Source organism: Marmota monax, unplaced genomic scaffold, assembly GCF_021218885.2.
Source record: "Marmota monax isolate L192 unplaced genomic scaffold, Marmota_monax_Labrador192_F-V1.1 WCK01_AAM20220418_F8-fsc00193, whole genome shotgun sequence".
NCBI classification, from domain to species: Eukaryota; Metazoa; Chordata; class Mammalia; order Rodentia; family Sciuridae; genus Marmota; species Marmota monax.
The window spans coordinates 1,156,389-1,176,920 of record NW_026695203.1 but is presented as its reverse complement, the minus strand read 5'-3'; the positions used below and the strand labels follow the sequence as shown (position 1 = coordinate 1,176,920).

The following is a 20,532-nucleotide window of genomic DNA, read 5'->3' as shown; positions in this document are numbered from 1 at the left end:
GCATTAATCTTGAGGATATATAAAGAATTCAAAAAACTTAACACCATGAAAAAAAATAACCCAATCAATACATGGGCAAAGGAACTGAACAGACACTTCACAAAAGAAGAAATATGATCTATCAACAAAATATATGAAAAAAATGTTCAACATCTCTAGCAATTAGAGAAATTCAAATTAAAACTACACTAAGATCTCATCTCATTCCAGTCAGAATGGCAGTCATCAAAAATACAAGCAACGATAAATGTTGGTGAGGATGTATGGAAATAGGTACACTCATACACTGCTGGTGGGACTGCAAATTGGTACAACCAATATGGAAAGCAGTATGGAGATTTCTCAGAAAACTCGGAATGGAACCACCATATGACCCAGTTATCTTACTCCTTGGTTTATACCCAAAGGACTTAAAATCAGCATACTACAGTGAGGCAGCCATGTCAATGTTTATAGCAGCTCAATTCACAATCGCTAAACTATGGAACCAACCTAGTGTTCTTCAATAGATGAATGGATAAAGAAACTGTGGTATATATACACAAAGTAATATTACTGAAATATTACTCAGTCATAAAAATGAAATAATGGCATTTTCCCCAAAAAGGATGGAAGGGGAGACTATCATGCTCAGTGAAATACGGCAATCCCCCCAAAACCCAAAGGCTGAATGTTCCCTCTGATATGCAGATGCTAGCACATGATAATAAAGGGGGAGGGAAGCCTAGAAATTCACTGGATTAGACAAGGGAAGGGAATATAGGGGCATAGGAATAGGAAAGACAGCAGAATGAATCAGACATAATTTCCTATGCTTATATATGAATACACGAATAGTGCATCTCCACATATGTACAACCACAAGTTGAGAAGTTGTACTCCATGTATGTATGTCAAAATATTCTCTACTGCCGTGCATATATAGAAAGAACAAATAAAAAATGATTACAAATCTGTTATTTAACTATTCAATGTAATCATGTTTTCAAAACTCATGATAAGTTCAATGTTCACTCATTTATCTCTTCATCCATATTGTAAATTTCTTAAGTTACTGACTCTGTTCTTTTGTTTCCCACATTGCCAAGATCAGTAAAGTAACATATTAATAGCCACGGGACAACCTGATATTTCCAATAGCCATTTACCCTTGTAATCATCCCACACTCAGTTCTCATGGGGAATCCAAGAGGCAGAATCACCATCATCCCATTTGACGGTGAGTGAGTAGTTGACAGGTAAATTTAAATGTAAGGTAGATTTGAGCACACGCATTTAGGATTCACACTCAATTTGATTGTATTTTTACAATAAATATAGGTGACTTTATTATCATTTTATCTGCTTATCTCTCACGTTTTTACTGCCTAACTTCACAAAGGAGCAACTGTACTCATGAACCCATTTTTAGGCAGGACACGCTATTCCTTCTCTTTTAACTGTGCAATGTATTTCCATTATTTAAGTGAGTGGAAGGCAGAAGCAAAAAAAAAAAAAGTTAATACTTAGGTTTTCTTTTTCTGTTTTAAAGCAGTTTCAATGTGCCTAGATTAATATGTAGCTTCCTGAAGCAGAGTTTATCTTCTGTGTACATGTAGACATCTTTGCTGCTAAGTGCTTATGCTGGGTACCACACATTGTCACTGATCATAAATGCAAGACACAGATTTGGGGCCACAAGATATGCCAGTTCCTGCCATTTCCCATTGGCATAGGCCAGTGCAGCTCAGCTTTCCCACTGCTGCATCAGGGAAAAGGAGTAGGGGTGCATGAGTACACCCAGAGCTAGAAACAAACAAGGAAGGTTTTCAAAGACAGCTCCTTTCCCAGTTGGTGCCTGAGGGCCAAGGATTGGACCCAGCTGCCCTGGCGACGCTGTGCACTGGTGGAGTGTGTTCAACAGCTGCGGAAACACAGGGGCGAGCTGCTAAAACACTCCCTAACAGGAATCATCATCTCTTGGATTGCTAAACAAGACAGAGTGCCAAATGCAGGCTGCATCAAAGTTGTGTTTTGTGTGTGCAGGTTTTGTGTTTGTTTGTTTTATTTTTGCCCTTTCAAAAAATTCTTCCATAAAATTGTTGGCAAAGAAACAAAATAGAGATGCTCGCCCAAATGAAAATGAAGTAAAGAATGTAGTACTAAGCTCAGGCCACTAGATGAGATTTGGCCTGCAATACACAGACAAGATGTAAATATTTGAGTTGTCATCTACTAGAGAAGTTATTTCAAAGGACTGGTTGGAAAAAGTTTAGCTTATATTTGGTTCTATTTGAGCATTTATTATTCAACACTTTGTGCACTAGGTGTATGTCACTTTAATATCATTTTCTCTATTTCTATTTCTCAGTGTCTCACCTCATAAAGGAGAACCTACCTATACTCATACAGCAATTCTCTTACTTATCCTTGGTTTTACTTGATATCCTATTTTTTTTCCTAGCTTTTGGAACATTTGGTATATCTTCATTGTTTTTCTCTAGCATGGATTGAGGAATAGAGCCAGTGTTATCTCAAGTACTCCCTCTGCCACTGCAGAACTTAAAGAATTTTGTGGCTTTATAAGCTTTAGGTTCCTCTCTACAAAAGCATGAATGTTCACATTCAGCATTTGTTTTGACAATTATATGAGGTAAAATATATCAAGCACCTAATATGTCTCACAGAGTGCCTCTTGTTACATGTTCTATATTTTCTATTTGTTGGATTTCATGGACAATAAAAAACCTATCTGGGTTAATGCTCCATTTCTTTGCAGTTCCTTCTGGGTTCTGGAAGGTTCCATTTTCCCCTCTCATTTCCCGTCAGTCATCATTCCAAATATTTCCTATTCATTTCCTTAGGATACCATCTCTCTGTTTGCTTACCTACTTTTTCTTATTTCTGAGTTTCACCCTTTGAGCATACTTATTGTGACACCCCTCAGGGAGTGTGGATGGAGTAAAGAGTAGACAAGGAATCAACATTGACAACTGTAAATATATGGCAATACTTTAGTTTTTAAACAGCAATAGTGTAGGCCTTCTCTATTCAGTGGAAATGGCACCTGTCTTTTCTGAGCCTTCCACAAAATCATCAAGTTGATGCTGGGGTCTAATTCTCACGCTACATACACATCCACCTTGAGCTGGACGAGGTCTAGATTGTGCATGCTCATCATGGAGCTGAACACTTAGGTTTATTATGCTTTTTTTATGTATGGTGCTGAGGATTGAACCCAGGGCCTTGTGCATGTGATATGAGCACCCTACCAAGTGAGCTATAACCCCAGGCCACACTTTTCTTTTTAATAATAGTTGAACTACTGTTCTTGAGGAACCATCCTCCTTGACTTCCAGGATAGCACATTCTCTTCTTGCCTAATTGTCACTCTATACCCTTGTTGGCTTTCTTTCTCTTTCCAAATTTTGAAAGAAGAAGTTCCTAGAGGCTTGGTTTGTCTCCGTCTCTCTGCGGTTACTTAGTGATTTAATCCCATACATATGCTGGTAACACTGGAGTTCCTCTGGCCCTGCCTCTTCTGAGCTCTAAACTACATCCCTGAATGAAACCTGACCATGTAAATATAAAGCAGGTGTCTAAAATGTAACCTGTCCAAAACTGAAATTGACTCTTTTCAAAAAATACTTCTCATTTGTTTCCACATCAAATGTGGCTTACTCTCTACTCAGCTAATGATGTGAGGAATCTGCATGTCAGTCCCGATTCTCACTTTTATTTCATACTTCACACATTAGCTATTGCCAGGTGCTGATGGTTTTACATTTTAAATGTTGTTTTTTCAAAGATTGTATCTTTTCTCCATCTCCAGAGTTATCATTGTAGTTAAAATTATCATTACATGTATGTGAGCCATGCAGGTATTCTCTGCCTCAGCATCTTTCCCCCATTCTTTTCTCTCTAATCCCATTTTATAATCTGTTTTCTATTCTATCGTCTATCTATACACCCATATATATATATCCATCTATCCATTCATCTACCTGTCTATCCACCTGCCCATCCATCCATGTCAATCTATCCATCTGTGTATCTGTTCAACCAAGTGTCCATCCATTATCCATCCATCCATCCATCCATCCATCCATCCGTCCGTCCGTCCGTCCATCTGTTCTATTATCTACATAAAAAGCAGAGAGATCACTGAAAAATTACACATCACTTCCTTGAGAAGAAATTCTTCAATGGTTTCCAATTCTAAATTCTTACCATAGTTTATTACACCTTCTGGTTTCCATCTACCTCTACAAACTAATTTCTTCATTCTTGTCCATTTTTACACACCTTAAACAGTCCAATGCTTTCAAGTTATAAGGCCTCTATTAGGCTTGTCCTCTTAGAGCTTGACCTTTACTCATATTTAGTGTCCAAGCTTATAGTTCATGTTCTCTGCTGTTTGCCACACAGTTACCCCATGTCTAATAGGTATTGTGTGAGAGTGTGGGTGTGTTTGTGTGCATATGTGAAAAGAACCTTTAATCTTTAATGAAGTAAAACCAATGAAATTCAATAATTTTGTTTCTAATTGAGGGCTATCATATCTCCATTTACCACGTTTGAATGACATGTGGTAATACACATATCATACACTTGCACACACTCACACAATACCTTTGAGACATATATTGTTAATAAAAGCCTTTAAGGTTTTTATTGTAATCTACATATATTTATATACTTATGTAGTACAATGAGGGTGCAGTCCTTAATGCTTGACATATTTGGTACTCATCATGTTACAAAGATGACGGAGGAAAGGAAGGAGTGTGGGTGAATGTCTATCTGTGATGTGCGGTGGTCTACACTCTGCCCTGGAATCACACATCAGCTAGGTGGGAGGATGGCCATGAAGGATGATTTTTCTCCATCTGTCTTATGATTCTCCCAACAGAGTAGTAGAGGGAAGCAAAGGTAGTAGAAGGCCTCTATTGGGCATCTACAGAAAAGGAATGCCACCTCAGGAGTCATACATAGCAAAATGATAATAAAACATTAGGGCTGTTTTGGTGACTATTGTGCCAAGGGCACACACAGACATTTGTTGTGCCTATTGTTGATGAAAATAAAAGGCTCAAGTCGTGGTGAAGTGAGGTCCAGAAGAAGTCTGTATTTAGAAAAAATAGAGCTCAGAGTTTGTGAAAAAACCAACATCTATGATTTGGAATAATGTATACATGTTTTACTGTGAGAACTTGCTCTCAGTATGGTTAGTTGTGATCACATGAGAGAAGAATCCACAAAGTCTTTTTATCGTTTTGAAGGGTGAAGATTCTACAATAAAAACATAAGAGAAAACTCTGGGATTTTTCCAAAGCATAAATGTTGGGAGGGAAAAGAAGAAACTATAACAACATAGAGCAAGTGATAAAGAAATCAAATCTCTCAATGGACCTAAATGAGACCTCAAGAAACAGCTTGGTTAAATCTATTCTCTAGTTGTTTAGCTTGGTGGGTAAGTTACCTTCTCCTTACAACATGCTCAGCTTTTGTAGTATAACAGGAGAGTCCCTCAGATCAGAGTTCTCATCCTCAGCAGTATAGATATTGGGTGCAAAATAAGTCTTTGTTGATTGTTAGATGGGTGGGTTGAATTACTGTCTGGTTTTTTTTCTGGGATACTTAGCAGGTTACTTGGCCTCTACCCACTAGGTGCCAGCAGTGCCCCATCCTCCACCCCCAGCTGTGACAATAAAAGATGTCTTCAGATGTTACCAAACATGCCTCAGGGTTCAACACCAACCCTTGGAGACCATTGTTTTAGTAGACCTGCCCCTCAAGATTTCTTCTCCCCAATTCTCCATATTACTTGTTATGACTGAGTTAAGAGTTAATAAAGGGAAATTAGAAAAGTTAGAAATGATCATTTTTGTTGCTTAATAGTAAATACTTAAATGTTTGAGAATAGGGAATGAAGGAAACCTATGCTTTATACAAGATCTAGATGGGCTACGATTCTGACTTCCTGAATATCACATTATCCTGTCTCAGTCTTCTCTATTCTATTCATTCAAACATGGCAAATAGAAACATGATAACCTTCCATTAGAAACAATTATTGAAGTTTAAGGCTTTTACTTCATTGAAGATTAAAAATTCTTCTCAAATGTGCACACACACCCACATGCACACACACTTGCACAATACCTCCAGCAACTTGACACTGCTCAGCATTCCCTCATCCATAGGAACAGAGTTCACAATCCTCTGTTTTTTCAACAACGATGCTACTGGCTATTCTCTGTAGTCAATTGCACTGTGTGTACCCAAACTGCTGTGGGCAGTAAAGTACTGTATATAGCGCAGCTGCTTTTTCTTTCAGTTGGGAAATATTTCTCCTAGAGACTATGGAGCCCCTTGTTTGTTTACGAACAAATCATTTGCCATGTATGCCTTTGGCTCAGATTATCCTGCAAGAAACAGGGTCTAGTAACTCTGGGGATAGGGAAGGTTGGACACTTACCTGCCACTGAATATTCCAACATGATCCAGATTTTTCCATTTTCCTACATAACATTGTATTACAAAGATGATGGAGAAAAGCAGAACACGTATTAACTGTTTTTTCCCACCATCACTAAAACATGTTCACTATAGGTGCAGTGGACATATGACAGACATGTATCGAGTAGACAAACACTGCCTGGTCTCATGTGAACCCCACATGTGCTGGGGTTGGAAGGGAAGAACAGTGAGCGTGAGAGCTACGACTCCACATGACATGGAGTGACTATGAAGTTACTCTGAAGTTTGCTTTACTATTTACCTCTCAATAACATGACTGGCTGGACCGCCCAGGTAAAGGAACTCAGAGACAACAAGATTGGATCATCCAGAAACGACGACGTCCTGGACAAATCGCACCAAGCTCTTGCAAGTGGACAGCCTCTGCCTTAACCCAGTGTACAACTGACTTGAAAGCAAGGCTCAGAGAGAAGGCAGAAAAATCTCTGATCCCCTTTTAATCCCTGGAGTTATCACATAGAATGCATCCCCAAGCCTGAAGAGAAGAAAGCTAAATTAATTTTAATCATGCACATTTCTTTTTTTGTATTCTGTGTGGAAAAAAATAAATACAAAGGGAATATGAGTAATTTCAAGGTTTGACTTCAAGTTGTGCTTTTGAGAATACATTTGTTGGAAAACATATATAGGCTTTAATTTTATTCATAAAATAGTTTACCCAGCACAGCTCTAGGCTTCAATATCTCCTTAAAAAAATTCTTCTTACTATAAAAGTCTCTAATCAAAATTCAGGTCCTGATCAATTTCACACACATTAGCCTCCCACAGTCAAGCAATTATTTCCTCTGAGATACTAGCACATTTCTTTCACAAGGAATTTGGTTCCTATAAATTGATAAAGACAACAGAATAATGAAGTTACAGTTTAAACCAACTTGGAGATAGCTCATTAGAATAAGTCAATCAACAGGCTCTTTGGAAACATGCCACATGTAAGATCATGCTAAGCTTGAGGTGGGGAGGAAGGAAGGGTGGGTTTATTGTCCTTAAAGCTTTAGGAGACTGAGCATTTTCAGAGTAGTCAAATGTCTGAACTATGTAATAAATCAAACAAGGGAAAAGAATTAAGAATCATAACCCACTTGAATCAAAGTGTGAAATATGATATATCAAGAACTATGTAATGTTTTGAACAACCAACAATAAAAATTAAAAAAAAAAGAATCAATCAACTGAAAACAATAAGAGCAATTTAAAATTATAGAAGGGTTGAGTTCATGGGGGGACATTCAGGATGTCTATGGAGGACACATGAGACTCAGTTTTGAAAATTTAGGGATTCTTGGAAAAATTTTCAGGTAAGGACATGAACCAGCAAAGCAGGTATTTTGGAATTTTAATCAGGTGGGGATGTGTGGAATGGTCTTTCTTCAAGTGGCAGGAACAGAGAGAAGCACAAGGAAACTGTGATGGTTCAAGTGTAAATTCAACTAAATAAAAAAGCAAAGATGAAAGTATTGATCATCTATTTTCTGACAAGTGTTGTAATAAGTGTTAGGAATACAGATATGAGTGAGATATGGCAGTTGAGGTTTGTGATTTAAAATGGAACAAAGAAAAATCATTATTATTCAAGATGTGAAGTAAAGGATGGGTAATTGTTCCCTGGGGTTGAGAAATGGAAAAGACACCAAAAAATGGGCCTTGAAAGATCACCAGGAGTTTGTCAAGAGGCTGCACAGAGGGAGGGATTCCTAGCATATCATGGAAAATAGTCAGAATACAATGTGTTTAGCAGAAAAATTGAGGCCACATACTCTAGTTGGGTTCCGTTTGTACATGCTCTTGTGTGGCATGATATGAAACTAAAATTTATCCTTTAGGTAATGGGAAATAATAAAATAGTCCCTTTGCATTTTAGAAATATAAACTGGAATAGTGTGGGGGAGGATAGAAACAAGGGAGATGATTTTAGCACAGACCGATGAGCCAGGAGAAGAGCATCACTACTGCTGGGGCTGAATCCCACAGGTGTTTCGGAGGCACTGTCACCGCACCTGATCCCACATGAACGGCCAAGTGTCGAAAGCACGTGAGCACTGTACCACCGAGTGCCCAAGAGTCTGACCTTAGGCTGGAATTTCCTGGAATCCTCCTCAAACTCTGGAATTAACCAGCTTGAGAAGGCTGGGGTGTTGCTCATTTCTGTGCCTCTGTTCCTTCATCTGTAGAATGCAGACAGATGATCGTGGACTCTCTCTGGAGGAGTTGCTGAGAGAATTAAGTGACTTGATGCATTATGTTTGTTTAAACAGTGAACTAGAGCAGGGCAAGAGTGAAATTAGTATCACCCAGTGGACAGTCTGGCCCCAGAGCCCAAGCTCATAATGCCTGTGCCATAGTAAATAGATCAGTGACGGAAGACGCGTTGGCTCTGACAGTTCAGGTGACCTTGATTATCTTTACTGGCGATGTATTTTTGACTAGGGTGAGGAGATGATGGATGGGTGAGCTCTTCAACAGAACTGCTGGGTACTGTTGAGTCATTCCATGTGCCAGGCAGAGATGGAGGACAAAATTTAGTTTTTCTCTAGGTTTTAAACTTGGGTCATTAGAAGAATGATTTCACCACCGATATCAGGGAGTTACAAGGAAGGTTTCTCAATAGCATCTAACTTTGGAGGTCTATGGGCCTTAAACTAGATAATTAATGTAATTGATTTAGCACAGTGATGGGCACAGTCCTTCAAAAGCATTAGCCATTATCACAGTCACCATCCTTCATCCTTCATGGATGGCCCTGGGGCCTCATGTCCTCCTGTAGCAGCCCAGTAGAGAACTGGCTCAGCAGGTCTAAGAAAGCACAATGGAAGAGGTGGCTGATGTCAGTTGCTGGGCTCTGGGGAGTCCCAACCCTATAATTATGTAGAACATTACAGGGGTGAGCTCTTCACTGCTGGACTCCTGGACATGGGATCAGCTGACCAGGGGGGCCTGTTCAACCAAAACTAAGAGCTGGGGGATTGTGCACACTTCACTGTTACCCTGATTCCAATATTTCCTCCAACGAACTAACAACTTACTTCTCTCTCTCTCTCTCTCTCTCTCTCTCTCTCTCTCTCTCTCTCTCTCTCTCTCTCTCTCTCTCTCTCTCTCTCTCACACACACACACACACACACACACACCAAGAAAAATGGGAATTAGATGACAGAGAAAATCGGGGAGACTGAGAATTGGCACAGGGATTGACAGATGCATTTTAGGTTGGGAAGTAGCTAAAATTCATGCCCAAAGAAATAAGCAATACTCATGAACAATAGAAGATTCCCGCTTAGACTCAAGTCAGTAATGTGAGGGTTAAAAACAAAATGGCAGGGAATCAGAATGTGAGAGAGGAAGAATACAGGGAAATCAGAGGGGAGCAGTATTTCAAATGTCCAGGCAGAGAGCTGCAGCATGGTGATATGTCCAGGGTGAGCAAGATCTTAGCCTCTGCACAGGGGCTCCATCCTAGGGATCCAGTCTCTGAGAGTATCCTCCACATCTCAATGTGCTAAAAGAAAGACTGACAGAGCTTATGGAAGAGCAGATGTAAAAGGAAGATCATCTGCATCTTTTAGGTAACATCATTTGTTAATAAATGCTATAGCAAAGATCTAGGCAGAATTTTAATTGTAAAAATTGCACTATGGAGAGTGGGTGGGCAAAAGCAGTTGCTGGAGGAGAGAAAAGTAACTCAGAAGTAGAGCAAAACTGCAGGTGCCAGAAATATGGTCTGTGCTCAGGTTAGAGAAGTCTCAAGGGAAGTGAAGTGGAATAAAATAAATCATGAAAATGAGTCATGATTAAAGATGGGACAAGATACATAATTATTTCTTCATGCAAATGTTTGCCAAAGGCAGCTACTTTCTAAGCAGTACTGTATGAAACCCTGCAAATTTTCTTGCAAAGAGCTTTTATAAATAGAGACTAAGAAAGATAGGGGGCTAAACACCACATAGGTAGCCAGAGGACTCATTTGGTCAACTTATATCATTCCTTGCAGAGGTTCCCAACCTAGTCTCACCAGAGACTGTGGGATCTCTTCCCACACAAATCTCATCTCCATTAGCAATCATGCCCAAGCAACAGATAACCCAGTCAGGCTACATTTTTCACAGATCATGTGAAACTCATGAAAAAAATATAAGTGATCACAGATGCTGCTATCTGACAATGTGAATCTCTTAGTCAAGCTGATTACCCTAGGATACTTCCCATCCTGAGGTTAATGAGGGAAGGGGAGGATTGAAGGGGAAGAGTCCAATCCAAAGCTATTGACTTATTTTTTCTTAATTATTATGATTATGGAGGTCAATAATCCTGATTGCATCATATCCAAACTGTTGTGTTACCTCCAAAAAAAAAAAAATACTCAGTGACCAAATTATCCAAAGTTGACTTAGATATCTTCCTATTATATAACTCTAGATTGATGAAGTCTAACAGTCATTAATTATCACTAGCCAACATTTCAGCTCCTCTGCACAGTTCCAACCCCTGCACATTAATGGAACGGTAGGGAAGGCAGCCTCTTTGACAAAGCTCATTTGTTCTGTGCCCCTCTGTATCCTTGTTCTGAAAGTATCTCCAACAACACATGTATGCACATTACCTATGGGGTTTCTGAGCTATGTTCTTCAGTGATCTTTCATCATTTTTTTATTCTCATAGTTTTTACTAGTGATATCTGATATTATTTCCCCTCCCTGATCAGTTATTTGTAAAATAAACTGAAGCTTGAAAAACAGTATCTGACCCCATTGGCACATTTTACCTACATTTCACCCATCAAGTTGAGTAAAATTGATCATGTCTTTTCAATTTAAAAAAATGCTCTCTCATTCTTTCACTCATATACAACACTCACATATCATCATGTTTTATTCATCCTCCCTTTAAAAAAAGGCAAAGAGCATTGCTAAAGGCCCCCAAACCCTGCAGAAACTAGAATGGATAGGCATCCTGGAGTGTGATTATAAATTAATGTGTCCCCTGTGCTTTCTAAAGAATAAGTCAATACTAATATCACAAACTACCCCCAGCCTTTTTCTTTTTCTTTCATCTTGGAATACAATGCATCTATTGTGAAAAGTGCACCAGCCTGCGCTGAAGTATAATTAAAAGTGAATTTCCACTCAGCTTGCATGGTGATGGTACAGCCTGGGTGGGAATCAAAATGTAATAGAAAGTCGTCGCAGTGGAAGCACCCCGGAACAACATGCCATTCACTCCACAGTGTGTGACTTGACACCATGCGGTGCTCACAGCAAGTCTACTTGTGAATCGGGGGGAATCAATCAGCAAAATGTGCTGAGGATATGTCCACGGACATCTGTATTTACATCTAGAGGTCTAGATACCCCAGGAACCCTGCCCCATGAATTGGACTTCCCTGGGCTCTGTGTTCCCATGGAGACCCCAGAGCTGGTTTTGTCTCCAGTGTCTCAAAATGATGGATATGGGTTTTGCTGGAAGTTCTAAGAGAAGTATGAGCTCATCAAAAAGAAAGACAATCTAAAGATGAATTTTAGGTCACTCATGCGTAGATGCAAATCATGTAGATTACTTGGAAATAAAGAGATTTGATGTACTGACTCATCATTAAGACATAAGTACACTACACTGCTCCTTGATTGTTGGCTATGGTTTTAAGGAAAAAGTCTTGTGCATATGTGTGTGTATCTTTCTATCTATGCATAAAATAATTTTAAGATTACATGAAAGATGGGGCATTTGTTCAAAATCTGTTATGTATATTTTAGAAAAAATGATCATAGACCAAATCTTCTGATTTTTGGTATCTGAATACAAATGCTCTATTTGTTGCATAAACACCATTAAGGAATTAAGTTGGGAGCTTATTATTTAGGGACAAAATTCTTCAAAATCGTCTTCTTAAAAATATGCTTCTAAGTAAGCAGGGAAACTATAATTGTTAAATTGATATAACTTACTCTAGGGAATTTTCCACTTGTAATATTGTTAAGCATTATACTTTTCAGAAATAGCATTTTCCCTATTATTTTATAATATGCCTATTTTTAAATACTAATTGATAACTGTAAAATACAAATATTAGGAAGTTATGTTAACAAGTTAATAAAATAACTGATAACTCACCAATTATGGGTAATCATCAATAATTATTCAGATCTGATTTTATTCTTACCTTCAAGCTATCTATTTATTTATAAAAATATTGTTTGGGCTGGGTATGTTGGTGCATGCCTTTAATCCCAGCAGCTCAGGAGGCTGAGGCAGGAGGACCCCCAGTTTAAAGCCAGCCTCAGCAAAAGTGAGGTGCTAAGCAACTCAGTGAGACCCTGTCTCTAAATGAATTACAAAATAGGGCTGGAGAAGTAGCTCAGTGATGGAATACCCCTGACTTCAATCCCTAGTACCTAAATAAACAAACAAATAAATAAATAAAGTTTGGGCCATATTCTACTTATATTTTTTATAAACATTTTTATTCTTAGTATTATGTTTTCCCAGGGTATTAAATTTGACTTGAGGAACATTATTTATACTGACATGGTAGAATTTCACCTAAGTATACACTCTGTAACATCACTAGTCCATTTCAAGTTATTTTTCTTATTGTATACATGCTGAGATAACTCTCTGTTACCTCACTCAGAATGATTCAAATTCAATAGGTCAAAGGGGATTAACATTTTCAAAGCTTCTCATAATTTATGGTTTAAACTTAAAGAAGATTCTATGTGTTACTAAAACAATCTTCCAATGAATTTGCTTTATGAAACATTCTAAAATAAATCACTTGAAATATGTGAAGTGATGCCTCTGTATACATTATTTAACTTTTGGGTTATGAAAATTTATTTAAGAAATATTAATATCAGCAGGTCAAAATCATAGAGCTGGAAATCATTTCCTGGTAAACAATTAAAACATACAAACTTGTATCATTAAAAAAAATTTATATGATGAACAAAATTCCTCACAATGCAAGTTATTACTGAACTTTGGAAACTAGCATGAATTCATCTTTTAAGGAACTACTAATGTGCTGTCTACAGAGAAGAGGTACCCTCTTGCTTAAGATAGTATCACGGGTAGTGCCCAGATCAAACTGGAAGCTTCCAGCACTTGCCACCATGTCCCTAGTCATACCAGACCCAGACAGCATGGCCTCTTCCTATATCACCCAAATCACACTCACAGTTTATAAAGAAAATTTCACTAAGGCACAACCTAAATAAAATGAAATGCAGAAGATTTTCAGTGGAGATAGAAATTCAAACAAAGATGATCTTTGCTGTGTACATGTTTCTAAAGCATCAGCAGTAAAATGGCACCAACTTCTACATAACCAGAACAAGGGGATTCGAACACTCAAGCTCAGCCACACAGTGGATTTAGGAGCAGGGCATGTTCAGACCAGCTCTTCTGAAAGTCTTTGTTTAGACATAAATGAAAGGGGTCAATAGTCACAATCATCTTCCTTCCACTCTTTACATGTTAAATCACATTTTATGACCTTATTAATATAGAAACACCAAGACTGTGTATTCTTCTAAATATTTGTTTGTAATTGAGACATTTTGCATTAACAACCTTATTTCAAGTAGTGGGTATGTGTTTTTATTTTTGTTTTGGGTTACATATCAGATATTAATACTTTTTTTGCAACTCTAATTAAATTACAATATTGTTCATGGAAGCTTAATTTAGTTTTCCAAATGGATTATGCACTAAATAACCACAGGAAAATAGAACTCGTAAAAATTCCAACTGTTCCAATGAGAAGACAAATTTGTGGGCCAATGTTTGCCAAACCAGTTTTAGAGCATGCAATCATTGCAGTGGGCAATGTCAATGTTTTTAGTAGAAAAATCAGAGAAAAGAAAATACCCAATTTATATTGACAAGAAAATACAACCTGGAGGGGAAGATACAAGGAAAGTGTGAGCAATCTATGGAATATTCTCTTACTTATGAGATTTATTTTATATTAATCCCCAAGGACAACATTATCCAGACAGAATAAAAAATAGAGGGTTTTGAGTTCACCGAGTGACCTTCATCCTGGAACACAGAACATATTAACTAAAAATCCAAACCAAGTCACAAGTGGACACAAACCATTCCTGAGTGTCTCTATACTGACCTCTCGATACACTACTGTATTCAGTGTGTACAACAAAATTCAAATAGTGGTATATCTCTCTGCTAGATCTTCTACATTTTCAGAAATTTTGCAAAGAAGTATTTCCAAAAGGAAATAAAATGGTTTGACATTCTTCAGTGTTCATGCTGGTAAGAGTGGGGTAGAAGTGAAATGTATATATCCTTCCTTTGTTAATTAATGCAAATGACTGTTTCTTAGATGGTTTTCTCAGTGTTATTTCTTATACTAAGTGATTTATACATTTAATTGAATTTGGTAAAATTCAGATGAAATTTTCTTCTATGAACTCCATATGTACTTTTAGAAAGAATGAGTGTAAGACACAATTTTTTTTGGTAGATTTGTTCTATTTTTTCACACTAATATATCTAATAAGTCCTTATCTCCTCTATGTGTATATGCATAAAAAGGAAATATGAGAAACACTATGGTATAATCATTGAACTAAGGCTCCAGAAATATTCAGATTTTAGATCAGTTTCCTTTAATTTCCCCAAATTCTTAGTTAAACTGACCAACATTCTAAAACCTATTTTATCATCTTTAAGTAAACCTATTGCAGTAAGTTAGCTGTCACAAATTGGATTCCTTTGTTCATTCTTTCTATTTTTCAAACATAGCTTCAATTATGTAGGACCATCTTGGAGTCTTAAATTAGACCAAATCAAGTTAATACATGTTTGTAAATCACTATATTTAAGGTTGCATTATTTCAAATCCAATGGTTCCTGCCACCTGGAAACCCAGCAGCAAGTTGGGTTTGCTCAAAGAATGCCAGGAGGCAAGATATCACACTAATATTTCTATGTGTTTAGTTGTTAGAAAAGAATCTTTAATCCTAACAGTGGGGTGTTTTTCAACTCTAGTAAACATTTATGTGTATTTGTTTTGTCTTATTTTAGTCTCTCCAGATATTTTCTATTTGCTTTAAATCTCCCCAGACGAGCTTACACAGGGAAGAAATGATCAAATATGGTTGATCAGTCATTTTGAATGCACATTCAGGGAAAAGGGAAAACTAACAGAGCAAATATAGAGAAAGTGAATACCTAGGTACTTTACAATAGCCTTAGATGTCAGTACTCCTGAGGCATCTCTGAAGGGGCAGTTTGGGCATCCTCTTTGAATCCTTCCCCCGTTAGAGTCCACATAGCCAAGCCAGAAGAAGCACACAGCCCACTTTACAAGAAAACATTGGTTCTTGGTCAGGAGATATTCTGTGACTGAGCCCCAGTTCAAAGGGCTGAAGTACTGAACTTGACAAATGCTCTTGGGCACCTCTTCAGGTACTGTGTCAAGAGCTGAAGAGAGAGAAGCTGGGCCTGTCCACTCCAGTGCTTATAGCCTAGGAGGAACTGTGGCGGCTACAGTCACATAGTGTGTCAAAAACTGCTCAGGTGTGTGCCCAGCACCTCAGGACTGAATGGGGCTCATGGAGAAATCAAAACCTGGGGTGCACTTGAGTCTCTGTCCCAAATCCCTTTCTCACTACTTGCCGTATCTGTACCGGGTGCTCAGTAAATGCTAGCTTTCTCTCTGTCTCCTATCTCTAATATGTTCTTCACAAAATAAACACATATATTGCAAGAAATATGTAAAGAAATTGGTAAAATATTATTTATGAACTCCACAATGTGCCTAAGTTTTCTTTGTTTTCTCAAATTTGGAAATATCAGCTTTCCTTATACCATATCAGAAAATGTTCCAAGACTGATAAGTCTTATGAACGACCTGAGCCTCAGTTTATCATATCACTATACCACAAAGTTTAAAAATCATCCTATATAGTTAAGCCAGTCAGTCTTCCTGCAGTTGGTCCACGTTTTCTCATTCCACTTTGTGTTCACCTCTAGTTCAATTATTTTCTGGCCAATTTCTATAGATTTAGCAGGATCACTTGGGAGTTTTGATTTAGGAAGCTCAATAGTCCTTTAAACTTCTAATTAAATCAACATAATCTTGTCACTATTAGAAAAAGGTACTTGAATGTCCATAAAGTCAAAAGATACCAGAAACTGTTCATGGTGGTACACACCTTCTTTGTTTTTAAACATAAAATATTCCCTCAGGGGACTAGTGATCCCTGTATTAACTGTGAACTAGCATTTGTGAGGATTAGAGGAAGTCCATACTCAAGTCCATTTCCACCAACTTCCTTCCTGCCCCCACCTCACCCTTTTTGCCATTTTCAATTTCCCTTGTTCAATCAGCACTCAGGCCAGCGAGGAACGATCTCAAACATCTGAATTAAAGTGTAATCATGAACATGGAACCCCCCAATTTAAAACAGAACATGAGCATGGTTCCCACAGCTTTAGTGTTGAGAACCACTGGAGCAGTTTCAGAAGCAAATGCCAAAGGGATCTCACTGACCTGAGGAAATGTCAATCTGACTCATCTTGGTCTGCGTGACATTGATGTGGACGGCCACTTTGCTCTCTATGAGGTCGATTTCCACGTTGCCCAAATTATCGGCAAAGTGACTGAAGAGCAGGAGACCATTGGGGTTCCAGGTCCTGAACTGGAAACTGACTGAAAACAGGTCCTGGTCAAGGCGTCCAGGTACCTCCAGGTAACTTGTAGCATTGAAAAAGACGGGTACCGTATAGGGCTCCACACAAGAGAAACTCAAATTTCCCTATAAAACAGAAAGGCATGTTACTGGGCAAATGCGTAATACAATAAAAATCCATGTAAGACTTGGCAAAGGCATAGTTCTACAAACCCTATAGTCTGAATCTGAGCCAACCTGAACAAGGAGCATGGCTGGATGCACCCTTCTAAATCTCCCTGAGCATAAGACCTAGCATTCAGTAGCAAGTGGCCATTGGCTCTATGGTAGAGGCAGCGATAAGCACCGCCTATGATGAGACTGACAGCCTGATGTGATGGGCTGACCTCAGGATGCAGTGTGTATACCTGGGTCATGGACTTCATTGTGGACACTGGACCTTCCAAAGACAGCAATACTGCTGATACAACAGAGATCATCAGAATGTGCCTGCCATCTTCTTTATGGTCAATATCAATGGTCATTAATAGACAACTTAGTCTGGTCTCTATGGGAACTATGCTTATTTGTTTGCTATATATTAATTTGATATTTGCAGGCAAATATCCTCAGGTTTTATCTACATATATGAATTAGTATTAATTGTTTAACATCTGTATAGTTATGATTATTTTGTTACCAATTCAAAAAGTCCACTTAAATTCACATGATGTGTGTTTATATCACAATGCATTCTTTATAGAACTATTGTATAAATGTACTTCGGTATAAAAGACAATTAATTTACCATTTAGATGCACAGAATTTTATATTCCAGTGCCGAGTACCTTTTATTTAAAAGTCTGGAAATACACATATGGTTCTGATTTTGTTATACTACCATATTATTTTAAGGAAAGTAATTTGATAACATTTTCATCAGCTCTCTGTCTCTCTCTCTCTCTCTCTCTCTCTCTCTCTCTCTCTCTCTCTCTCTGTCTTCCTCTCAATACCACATATATACCCCAGATGCCTGGTCATTACATTTTAGCACATTAACCACTAAATCTAAGGTCGGTTGTCTTTCTGAATTAATATTCAAATTAAATTTGCTCTGTACCTTCAAAAATGATTGTTTTTAAATGCTTGCTTTTCTATGCAAGCATTTTTCACTTTGCCTATGTATAACAAATGAGATGTTATAATTGCCCACACACCTATGCTGTGGGGATTGCCTCTCAGGAAATGTAAAGATCCTTCCTAACAGTGCTGACTCTGGGCTTGGTATACAATGAGGAAACTGGTGTGTTGAGAGAGGAAGTTGAATGAGTGCTGAGTCAATTTCATTGAAATATCAGCACCTGACATCATTGCAAACAATTTCTCATATAAATATTTGCCTTTGTAGGGTTCATTGAAAATGTGCTATTTGTCTCCACCCACCTAAAATTTTCAATATGCATATATATTTTGATCTGAATGTTTATTCTATGTCCATTCATGCAATTTTTTGTTAAAATAGAATATATTTGTAGATTGTTTGTATTTTATAAAATATTTGTGCTATTCTGGCTTGAAAGAAAATTTATAATTGCAACATATTTCACTGTTAAAGTTAATTTTGGAATGAGACTCTGTGGAACAATTCTCTGTAGTTTGGGTACTGAATGGGAACACCCAAATACCAAAGAGGTTTGGACAGAAATAACATTTGACTCTTCTTAAAGGTACAAATAACGAAAACAGCATGCTGATGATTTGGATTTTACACCTTTCCAGTTTGACCAATGCTTCCTACAGAAACAAAAAGACTCTGGTGCTGTTTTATTCAAAACTTAAAATAGCATGTACGGCCAGGAACAGTGGAACATATCTGCAATCCCAGCAACTAGGGATATTCATTTGTTCAATCACTGTGGGCACCATAACCTCCCATGGTGGGTGACAAGGCCCTCAGAGTTCTTTCAGGGCACAGTGTAAACACTCATGATATCATCTCTTTCCATGGCTCTCAACTGTGGGGGGTGTCTAGCTTCTAGGCTTCCCATATGACAGTTCTGTGTTGAAGTAGATCCTGGCATTGCAGAACCAGGGCTAACCCCCCATACTCAATGTTTAAGCTAACATCTTTCAGGGATCTTCAGCAGGGCCATAGACAGGCAGGTATGCTGAGATGGTGTCTGATTTTTGTTCTTCTTCCTAGAATCTAGAGAAACCTGGAACCAACTCACTCATGAGCCAGAAGAAAGCTGCTAATCTGCTCCTGTGGCCCAGCTTTTGTTATCCAAGGGTAATGGAACTTTAATTGCATGACATTTATTATGGTTACAGCATTGACAAGAAGGGTATTTATTTACCTATTTGAACAAACCTTCAAAAGTACAAAACTTAATATATTAAAGTTCCTGGTTTAAGGCCATTAAAATGTTGAATGAAACCCTATGGGAGAAACAAGGCCCTTTATACCCAGACATCTAAGAACACAGTGCTGCCAATCAAGGGCTGCTGACCTGTCAGGAGAACACTCCTGCTGAAGGACTTTTGCTCTCCTGCCATGGATCCAAAAGCACCATCCCTGCTGTTCTCTGCTCCCACTGAACAAATGCTACCTATAATTCAGATTAGTTTAAACCAAAAGCCATTATCTATTCTGAGTATGGCAAGTGCCTACACAATTTCAGCTAACTTTAATATTTTTGATACTGTTGAACCCAATACAAACTTGATAAAAAAATACTATGGGTTGGTGTTGGCTGTTCAGTACTTCACTAAAAAATGTTCTCTTTTTAGGGACCAGTATTTTGGGGGGTGCAAATGCTTACCACGTTTGATGGCTCTAATTTCTTCCTTCTGGCAAGATCAGTAATGTTGATGCCATTGTAGTTAATGCTTTCCATGCAGCCTTTAAAATTCTTTCTACTACTGGAACTTGGCTTTCCAGAGAAAGGAATGCCTCCAAAAGTTATCTTTAAGAAAAAAAAATTAAATGTAAATATTTTACCATATTGCAATAAACCAGAAAAATTATGAGTACAAAGTCAGGTATCTTTATCTCAATCAAAACATACAAGCATTGAAATGTTTTCCTACCAAATCTTTTGTTTATTACATTATGTTGTTATTGAAGTGCATAATGGAATTCGTTAATTCTGATAATTAGATTATAACTTGGAAAATAAAGTAGCAACAACATCTTGCATTTTTGTAACCCCCAAAGGCATTTTATAAAGTTTCCTAGCATTGTTTCAAAAGATTTTATCTACCTAACTTCTTTTATCAAGTAATATTAAAAATATATTTTTCATGTTTATCATTCAAAGACATATTGTCAATAAATGCTTCTAGTCATCTTGAGATAACTAACACTAACATAATAAGCTG

The 20,532-nt window shown here is 37.8% G+C and overlaps 1 protein-coding gene across 1 annotated transcript in view; it reads right to left on the bottom strand.

The window, feature by feature from the left end:
* Cntnap2 (contactin associated protein 2) overlaps positions 1–20,532 on the bottom strand; it is a 1,911,322-nt gene that overhangs the window by 1,026,628 nt on the left and 864,162 nt on the right. The window contains exons 7-8 of the mRNA XM_058574358.1: positions 19,974–20,117; positions 17,034–17,298 (exon numbers count right to left, since the gene is read on the bottom strand). Of these exons, the coding sequence (XP_058430341.1) occupies positions 17,034–17,298; positions 19,974–20,117 (409 nt within the window). The remainder of the gene's footprint in view (positions 1–17,033; positions 17,299–19,973; positions 20,118–20,532) is intronic.